The sequence below is a fragment of the Ostrea edulis genome, chromosome 6 (genome assembly GCF_947568905.1).
Source record: "Ostrea edulis chromosome 6, xbOstEdul1.1, whole genome shotgun sequence".
NCBI classification, from domain to species: domain Eukaryota; kingdom Metazoa; phylum Mollusca; class Bivalvia; order Ostreida; family Ostreidae; genus Ostrea; species Ostrea edulis.
The window spans coordinates 2,728,213-2,739,165 of NC_079169.1; the positions used below are offsets into that span (position 1 = coordinate 2,728,213).

The 10,953-nt window shown below is 35.7% G+C and overlaps 1 protein-coding gene across 1 annotated transcript in view; it reads right to left on the reverse strand.

Annotated features, from left to right (window-relative positions):
• Nucleotides 1-4,362: 4,362 nt before the first annotated feature.
• LOC125646214 (hydroxyacid-oxoacid transhydrogenase, mitochondrial-like) overlaps nt 4,363-10,953 on the reverse strand; it is a 12,335-nt gene continuing 5,744 nt past the window's right edge. Inside the window, exons 9-14 of the mRNA XM_048872405.2 lie at nt 10,368-10,520; nt 8,638-8,736; nt 7,946-8,024; nt 6,298-6,394; nt 5,586-5,743; nt 4,363-5,027 (exon numbers count right to left, since the gene is read on the reverse strand). Coding sequence (XP_048728362.1) covers nt 4,944-5,027; nt 5,586-5,743; nt 6,298-6,394; nt 7,946-8,024; nt 8,638-8,736; nt 10,368-10,520 — 670 coding nt within the window. The 3' untranslated portion in view covers nt 4,363-4,943. The remainder of the gene's footprint in view (nt 5,028-5,585; nt 5,744-6,297; nt 6,395-7,945; nt 8,025-8,637; nt 8,737-10,367; nt 10,521-10,953) is intronic.

The following is a 10,953-nucleotide window of genomic DNA, read 5'->3' on the forward strand; positions in this document are numbered from 1 at the left end:
ATCCTTGACGAATACCTCTAGTCATTTTACAAGTTTTAGATATGTAACCGTTATTTTTTACTCTAAATAAAGGTTGATTGTATAAGGTTGTAATCCAGTTGATAAAATTTGTTCCAAAATTTAAAGCTTTTAAGGTTTCAATCATAAAACTCCATTCTATGGTATCAAAGGCTTTTTCGAAATCTAAAAATAATAAAATGCTATCTTCGTTATGATCTTCACAGTAGTCAAAAAATGTTTGGTTTTTAATTTCGGAAAATGAAAGAAAAATATGCAAAAATCGTATCGTCATGGAATATTGCTTTATCAACTTTTATTCATTGCTCTATTAAATTCATTGAAACTGAATATGAAATGGGAAATAGGGGTCAAAGTTTTACATGCGGATTTGTAGGGAAAATCTTTAAATATGGGCCAAGGTAACTCGGGTGAGCGATTTGGCCCATGGGCGTCTTGTTTAACTTGATATGCTTTTGGTTTGATTTGAACATATTTTATTAGGTCACCTGAATCATTCAGGTAACCTATTGCTATCTGTTTTTGTCCGTCGTCGTTCGTCGTGCGTTAACATTTGAACATTTTCAGCTTCTTCTCTGAAACCCCTCAACCAATTTCAACCAATTTTGGCATATAGCATCTGTGGGTGGAGGGGAACAAAAATTGTGAAATTCGTGGTCCCTGCCCCCCTGGGGCCTGAGGCGTGGGACAAAAACCATCAAAATGAGTGTAATTTTAAAAAATCTTCTTCTTTACTCCTAGACATCAAAAAGCCAAACGGTGGGCATAATTATAATGAGCGTTGAGCCCTCTACCAAAATTGTGAAATTCATGGCCCCTGAGGCAGGGGCTCTATTGGTCATATAGTGAAAATGTACAAATTCTTTGAAAATCTTCTTATATTGGTTTTATCTAAGGAGTAAATAACCCTTTTCTTCATGATGTCTCAAACCTAGGTGTTTTAAAAAGGATTATTGATTGAACATAAAAATGATATATGTACTTCATGACCACATCAATGTTTCTTCCATCCAAAAGTAAAATTCTTATATTTAAACACAAACCTAATTCAAACATTGGAAGGTTGTTACATGATACTCAGGTGACCTATAAGGCCCCTGGGCCTCTTGTTGTCTATGAATACCTCCTTTCCTAAGTGACAATTGATAACACAACATATGTTTCAAAATTTCAGTACAACGGGATCAAATGTCAATAAGATGGTCTTCTCATAAAAAACAGTCAAATCATATCCATAGAAATGCATATGCATATGCATATATATATATATATATATATATATATATATATATAAAAGCACAAAAACCCAACAACACCCTACTTTCTTAAAGTGTCGGATCTGAGAAGATACAAGGCCAGTAAAGAAATTTATAAAAGCACTGAAAAGGCCACGACACTGTTGGTTATTTAAAACTCAAATTTTCGACGCAACCCGCGTCTTTATCAAGAGACATAAATTACATAAACAAATAACACACAAAAACGACAAGTATGGATAAACTACATTGGTGAGAAGAGTGATACACTATTGTACTGAGTGATAAAAATGGTGGTGGTTACGTTGTAAAGCGTGTTTACTGACTATGGTTAAACACGTTTTACAACGTAACCACCACCATTTTTATCACTCAGTACAATAGTGTATCACTCTTCTCACCAATGTAGTTTATCGATACTTGTCGTTTTTGTGTGTTATTTGTTTATGTAATTTATGTCTCTTGATAAAGACGCGGGTTGCGTCGAAAATTTGAGTTTTAAATAACCAACAGTGTCGTGGCCTTTTCAGTGCTTTTATATATATATATATATATATATATATATATATATATATATATATAGAATTACATCGTACAACTGAGCATGTCTATTGTTATTTTCCTTCATTATGATGAACAAATTATTTCATGCTACTTTTTCAATATTGAGCATTGTAATTGATAAATTGGGGTTTATGCCAACGTTTTGTGTTTATAAGTAAAATCTATGACTTACAGCGTAAAAGTTTCGCAATATAACGTAATTTTCGAGTTAAAATACGGAAGTGGTGCATTTTAATATTTGCGAACGTTTCCGTTATAGAACGCGAAAGGTACAAGTTATATAACGCGATCTTTTTACCCAGCTACTATAAATGAACTCAGCCAGGACTTTCATAAAATATAAGCTCCGACCGATGAATTGCACCATGTGTTAAAGGATGCCCCCCCCCCCCCCCCCTTTTAAAAAAGATTCCGATGTTTGGGCATTACTATCCCTTTTAAAGACCCAATTTTAAGTTAACACCCCCAAATTATAAGCTGCCTGTCAATCAAACATTTAACAATAGATCTCCGGTGGAGTGACATCTGCAGACACTGTGGTCTGGAGCTACCCCAGAGAGGTGTTTTGATAACAATAACAGCCAGTATCTACAGGCATTCTTTAGATCTTGAGGAAGCCCAGTATACCTGAGTTTTGATAGCATTGACCTGTCCACAACTGCTATTTTCTCGTAATTCAATTGTTTTTAAAAAGACCCCTGAACAATATAATTGTAACCCCCCCCCCCTTTATATACATGTATTATAAATTACACAATCAGAAATCAAACAATAATTTGCACAATAATTTCTAAAACTTGTAACTTAATTAAATAATTTATGTCATCAATTTATGACACCTCCATATTTATAACAGAGAGAGAGAGAGAGAGAGAGAGAGAGAGAGAGAGAGAGAGAGTGTAGAATGTGTGTCAGCTACCGTTAGGAATACAACCATTATTCAAACACTATGACCACAGAAACTCTGCAGATGTCCCTGAGACAGTGTGTGTGTGTGTGTGTGTGTGTGTGTGTATATATATATATATACACATGTATATATATATAACAGGGACAGGTAGATTTCTACCATGTTCTGTCTGGATCACCTCTGTCTCTGTGTATTTCTTTGAGTGCCATGGGGTATACCAATTAACACCTTGGTAGACCCTGGACACTCAAGGTAAATAACATCTGTTTAGATTAGGCTCCGCCTACATTTTCACCAACCATACGGCCATGAAATAGGTAAAAGTTTTTATTTAGAACTCTCTCTCCTGTCTTGCCAAGAATTTCCACACAATTGTGAAGTCAACTTCATTTTCGTCTATCTTCACCCCCCACCTCCTTTGAAAAACGATTATATGAATGCCAAAGAAAAGATCACTGGATGTGCTAGTCTGATTTTCCCGCAAAGCATTTATTCTGTGCATATAACTTGTATTCAATTTAAGAAATACATTGGCGCGGATTCTGGTCACGATCCCCCTGTGGTTTTCAGGATATTACATGTCGATCAAGGATACTGGGATGGAAATGGCACATTTCCTTGTGATTTGATTTCAACAGCAGTGGTAAGGATACCATCTTACAAATGAATGGTATGTTGTGAGGGTGGGCGTGTACGGAAGCCGATAGGTTCCAGGGTATAGAATCAATATTTATTTAACTGACGGCAGCCACTACAGACTTGCACAACTACAAATTTGCATGACACTCTCCAAAAAGAAAAAAAACCCCACAAACAAATCTCAGAAATATGAGGTGAAAATATTGGTTTTTTTTTTTCAACATCTAGCTGTCATCATGAAAAAGGAAAGATAACAAAGAGAGATCAATCACATAAAGAATATATAATTAAGAGTAGGGCAAATGTGGACCCCTTGGCAAACCAGTGGGATCAGATGCCAAGGAGGAGTAAGCATCCCTGTTGAACGGTCACACCCATCATGAGCTTTTCTATCGTGATCAGGTAAATGAACTATGAAACATTCCGTAGTCAAAATCAGTATGTATAGAACAGCCCAGCAATTGGTTTGAAACACATCAGACAGCATTTGACTCAGTGACATGCTGCATTTGCATTGGAAAATGCCAACTTTAAATGAGACTAATAAAACCTCTGTAACATCAACTTATATGTCAATAGCTTGCCTCCACTTATAAAATGATCATATGCAGATCATGCTCTCATATATCAAATCAGTTGAGAAGCTAAACACCATATGCAGGTGATGATTGAATATTGCCAAATAAATATGGGAAATTGATGATGGAGAAGCTGAAGTAATCCCATTTGTCATAAGGCTGAGTTTTCAGTTTGCTGTTAATATCTATCACCAATAAAATATCTAAATATGAAGTAGCTATGGAAGACCCTGGTGTTCACTAAAATATATCAACTCAACATAAGAATGAAAATGAACATTGTTAATAGATAAATTGTGTCAACTCTAAATCTTTTGACAAATAGTTACTTTATAAGCAAAGAACAGTAATACTGTGGTGACACCAATGTAAAAGTGAAATGAACACAGAATTCAAATTGTTCGAGTATAATTTTTATTGTTCAAAATGATCATATAAAACACAACAGACTAGAAAATACAGTGGATAAATCACATCTTGCTTTAATTCTAATTGCTCCTAGTAAAATCCTCCAGGTCCTGACACATGTATGATGTCTATGCTATGGATGATAGGATTGTCAAAAATTGATTCACTGCAGAACTCTGTCTTAAAATAAAAGGATTTATGAATCAAAACACTTTACTCCATCATGTCCATCTGCCTTTTCCAAATATAGAATCTATTCATATATGCTCTAATATTAAATCTAATATACCTGTACATATTGATATATATTTGATATACATGTATACAGATATTAAAACTATGGATAAACAACGATAAGAACACATCATCACATGGTCATGAAAATGGAAGCCCTAAAAAGCACATGTCAAAGACACATTTGCTCCAAGAATTTGATTTTAAAGAATCACATCTGCAACAATTAATATTCATTACGAGTTTGATTGGTCATGTCTCAAGCTTTGATTGCAACAATAGGAGATCTCAATAATTCAGCCATTTTTTTTTGTGGCAGGTTAACAGTGTCTTTACTCAGTAGTTCTTCATTGATTTCTCTAGCAGTTCTGTCACAATCTCCTCATTCACTGGCTTTGGGGAGAGTTTTGTCAGACGATGCTGTAATGGATTATTATTATCTATTACTCAAGAGCTTTAAAACATGCTAAACACAACTCTACAGCTACATGTTACACTAAAGGAATTGATATTCATTACAACCCCCTCCTCCACTGGCAAAATGTGGTAACTGTTCTATCTTCATATTTTGTGGAGATAATATATCTAAGTAGTGATTGACACCAGTTACATCTTTACAGTTCATTAAGATTGAATTAGACAGTTCCTTACCTGCGTAAGATTGAATTAGAAGGTTCCTTACCTGAATAAGATTGACTGTTCCTTACTTGATAAAGATTGAATTAGACTGTTCCTTACCTGATTAAGATTGAATTAGACTGTTCCATACCTGATTAACATTGAATTAGACTGTTCCTTACCTGATTAAGAATGAATTAGACAGTTTCTTACCTGAGTAAGATTGAATTAGACTGCTCCTTACCCGAGTAAGATTGAATTAGACTGTTACCTGAGTAAGATTGAATTAGACTGTTCCTTACCTGATTAAGATTGAATTGGACTGTTACCTAAGTAAGATTGAATTAGAAGGTTCCTTACCTGAGGCATTGTCCCTTTCACAAGGCTTGGAATGTCGTCCTTGTTGTAACCCAGACTGGACAAACCATCTGGCATCTTCAGTTCTTGCATGATCTGTCGCAGACGGTCAGCGAGGACTAGGCCTGCATCCTCCTTTTTCTTGTTAGTTACGTCCACGCCTGTAGGTAATACATTATATACCATAGCAACATTTCACATATCTCGTAAGTTTCCAGTTGAATCAAAAATTTATTCATCATCTCCATCTTCCGAATAACAAGAAGCCCACCCCCTCCCTTTCTTGAAAAGTTACTGGAAAGGTTTTTCCATTGTCTGACACTCTAGAAGATACTGTTCCTCTGATGACATTGATTTCTCACAGACATACATGCACAGATACCACCATAAGCTGTCGTTTTGACAAGTATGCAGAAAAGAAAAGGCATATGAAGCTTTGATTCTATTCTTGTTTTTCCCCATCATGTTTTAAAAAAACCCATCCCAACAATACACCTGTAAGGGCAGGTACATGTGTTAAAGAAATCAAATATACTGTATGTATTTCTCTACTCTGCACATGTGTCATAAATAACCAAAGGCAGCCAGAATACATCACAACAAATCATAAACTGAATTTAAATAACGAGAAGGAAAATAGAACAAAATCAACACAGCTGTATCAGTAAATTTCGTTTTCTTTGAATAAAATGAACTGACATAAATGATTTTTTACCTAGAAATGATGCTGCCTGTAGGTGGCGATCTGGGCAGGCTGAGGCCGTGAACTCAAAGACAGCAGGGGCGGTCACAAAGACCGACAGACCATGAGGCTAAACAGAGGGTTAGCACAACATTTAATACAATTATCTCAATAGAGGGTTAACACAACATTTAATACAATTATCTCAATAGAGGGTTAGCATGACATTTAATACAATTATCTCAATAGAGGGTTAGCACGACATTTAATACAATTATCTCAATAGAGGGTTAGCACGACATTTAATACAATTATCTTATATACAGTGACACTCGTCTAGTATATGTAATCCAAACAACGTTCCTAAAAAATATTTACATTTTCAATATTTTAAATCTAATCAAAATTATATCCTTTGATCCACTCATCTACTATCGCTACACATATGTGTAGCGTTCATAGATCAGATGAGTGGATCATAAGATCTAATTTTAATACGCCGGTTTCGAGATACGTCCGAGTTATTTCCCTTTGGATAACTCTCGTACATAGTAAGGCGCGAAAGAATTTGTTTACTCGCGGGAGTGGGACAGATATTCATCACAGCGTAAGTGAATGTACTCAGTAAGTTTCTCATACGCTGTTTGATAACCCGAATTCGACTGATACACAAACTAAGTAAGTGATAAGTATTTAGCGAGTAATTAAATACATAGAATTCTTATCCTATCACGTTATTTCGCTGGTCATAAGTACCATATCCAAGATATTTCTTGCAAATATGACATTGTTTGTATGTTTCCTCTTCGGTAAAAATTTCTTTCGATAGTATTTAGTATTTCCCACATTTACATATTTAAAGAGAAGCCGCTTTTAATACATTTCATCGTCTTCCTCGTTGGCTGCATATCCACTCTGTCCCACTTAGGCATTCAAAGTTCCACTAAATGCACCTCCTATACAGAAGAGTTCTTATCTCGAAACTGGCGTATTAGATTGACATGTTTTTAGCTTTGACATCTCCAGAAATAGCAATGATAGCCACTTCCTGGTGAATATGTAGCAATGATAGCCACTTCCTGGTGAATATGTAGCAGTTATGAACAATGCAGGCGTGAATCTTCATCAATACAATATACCTCTTTTTAATGTCTGAGAATTTTGACAGAAATGATTTAGGTACAATGTAAATATGAGAAATAAATTTCATTTTTGAAAATAACTGCAACACTTTATGCTGGCATACTTTTCATAAAGAGCTAACGATGAAGTATGCCAGCGTGAAGCGTCACTGCTCATATCCTCATGTATTTAAAAAAACGAAATTAATGTCTTAGAAATCTTCTAATCAGACCAAGAATACAGATTATGCTATTTTTTAAACAGTAGAATAGCTTGGTTCCCAAATATGGTTTTGAACAGCATTTCCAGATTAGACAAATTTCACTTTTTACAGGTAATTACGAATAGAATCCTGCCTCTAGATCTGAACCTTAGTAACACCTGAATACGTAACACCATAGGGTGATCATCTCAGTAACACCTGAATTATACGTACCACCATAGGGTGATCATCTCAGTAACACCTGAATTATACGTACCACCATAGGGTGATCATCTCAGTAACACCTCATTACGTACCACCATAGGGTGATCATTTCAGTAACACCTGAATACGTACCACCATAGGGTGATCATCACTGTAACCTTTGGACATGAACTGTTTAACGAGACCAGAAATTGGGTACGACATGGCATGGCTGCAAAACGAAGCATAATGTCATTCTTACTCCTTCCGAAATAGATAATGGGCATTTGATTATGGTAAAGTATACACAGAGCTATGTAAATCATATCAACTTTAATTGCACAGGGCTCGAAATTAACACCCGTCAGCCCGAGATAGGTTAAAAGTCTGTCAGACTGATTGACATTTATTTTAGTCAGTCCGATGGGACTAGTCAATTTTCTAAAATGTCATTTTGGAAAACCTACTTATCGAATTTTAAACATGCATTTGGCATTCCTCTGTAGATATCACATGAACCCAGTTAGTAAATATAAATCTCACATTAAGTGTTTTAAAAAATATTGTTTGAGGCATATTGAGTTCAATTCCAATATCTAGTTTTAATGACATTAACGAAATATGTTCTTTATTTCTGGAAAACTCTGGGGGACTTGTCAATTTTTCTGCAGAATGGGTGAAATTATACCTTATCAGTCCAGCTGGACTGGTGACATAGAAAGTTAGTTTCAAGCCCTGTTGTGATGGTTCTAGTGGTCAGATGACATGATAAAAGAATTAACAAAGTTCAACTAAAATTCTGTTGAGCTTTCATGCATAATATTTCAGTGGTATGGGAACCTTACCACAAGTGACATCCAGCATTCCCAAATCCTATGCCTGCATAACAACTGGCCAGGTGCATGATAGATCTAGCCTCAAGGTCACCAGCATCAAATGTTGCTCTGTAGAAAATGTAAGTCACAGTCACAAAACAAGAGACCCATAGGCCACATCGCTCACCCGAGTCCTCACAGGCACAAAACAAGAGGCCCATAGGCCACATCGCTCACCTGAGTCCTCACAGGCACAAAACAAGAGGCCCATAAGCCACATCGCTCACCTGTGTCCTGCGGTAACAAACCGCTCACCCGAGTCACCTTGGCCGTGTTTTTCTTCAGTTGTTGTGATTTTTAAAAGAGTTTTTGCAGTCTTCATTCCCATGAAAAATGTTGACCCCATATTCCAACCTAACCCAAAGGGTCACAACATAACACCATGATGCAAGGTCACATATCATGGTATGATATGTAAGGTCTTGCTATAAGGAATCTATATACAATTGTGAAATCCCTACCTCACACAGTTCAGGAGGCATTGCCTAAGGTTAACTTTTCTGAATAGTAGGTCAAGGTTACAAAGTCAAAACTTAAGTAGCAAAGGAGAGGTCTTGTCACATGAAATGCATACATGAAATATGAAAGGTGTATCACTAACCATTTAAAAGTTATGAGCAAGGTTAAGTTTCAAACTTTGTGTCACTCAAAAGTTATCAGCAAGGTTCAAATTTCAGACAGAGAGACAGACAGGACAAAAACAATATCTTCCTCAACAACTTTAGTCATGGAGGCATAAAAAAAAACCCTGAATCCACAGAACTTAGGGATATTTGCATTTCATATGATTTAGTGTAGTCCTGCTAATTTTGAAAAGAATGTTTTAATAATAATTTCCTGTATATTCCCATATAAAATTTTGATCTTCTATTGTGGTCCCATCCTACCCCCAGGGCCCCTAAATTGAACAAACTTGAATTTGCACAAACTGAAGATTCTTGCATAATTTAAAATATCCCCAATCATGGCCTGCTGTTCTTGAGATTTTTACAGATGTCTCCCTATACATCTAGAGTAAACTTGACTCCTCTTTACCCAAGAATGATTTATGCCAAGTTTGCTTGAAATTGACCCATTTGAGTTCATGAGAAGATTTATAAAAGACGAAACAAAATTAAAAAATACTATCATTCTTAATATATCCACTTTAAAAAAGGTATGACACTTCATTCAAACAAACTTGAATTCTCATAATTCATACATGCCTTGAGGCAAGTTTAGCTGAAATTAGCCTTGTGGTTCTGGAGAAGAAATATAAAATGCCCTAAGCTTACGAACAGATGGACAGATGCATATAAATGCACAAACAAACACATAGATATAAACAGCAATCACAGTATAAAAGAAATTAAGAATGCACCATTTGTCTCCTGTGGAAATTATCACTAGAGTGCAGCAATCAATAATTAAACTTACTATTTTTAGATCACTACATTTATGATCTGATCAATTAAAATACAAGACAATTTCTGTATGATTACCCCCCCACCCCCCACCCCAAGTATCTCCATAGGTGATAAAACTTGCATTATACACGGTAAGGCATCCAGAAGGAAACTTTCATTGTGTAAATTTCATTGTGTAAATTTCACTGATTCTAAGATTGAAAAGGCGAACTGATTCTAAACATTTTTAGAGAAAATCATACAATTTGTAAAATATTCTAAATCTTTCTGCTTAATATCATGTATATCACTTACCTCTTAATGAATTTGTTGGTAATTTCCAGGGCGTGTCCGGACCAAATGTCACTGATTGGATTATAGCCCTGGTAGGCAGGGCGAAGATTAGGATTGGCAGGTCGTGGGACTCTCTCAGTGTAAGGCAGAGCAGTGTATGATTCAATAGCATGGCTGCAAGGAGAGAATGTATAGTCGCATATGCCATTGATTAAAAAAGACAGCATTAAGTAAGGACATTGAATGGGTGAGAATAAAAAATGTGACTTTGTAACTAATTAGTTTCAGAAGCAACAAGATATGAATGGATAAATTGATGCATATTTCATTGGCTGTAATCAAAGCAAGTCATTTCATAAGTCCATATACTGTAATAATGGTTATTGACGAAGGGATTTTACATTAATTACGTGGTCATGTATTAAGTATGTCCCTCACGCGTATAGTACAGATAGTTGATATAATTAATATACATTATATACAGTTACCACTTTTCCCCCCACGCGTAATGTTGGACATGGAAAAATTCATACTTAACCCCGGCGGGAAAAAGTTCATACTTAACCCCGGCGGGAAAAACCACTCTTACAGTATTTGCATGTCAGCA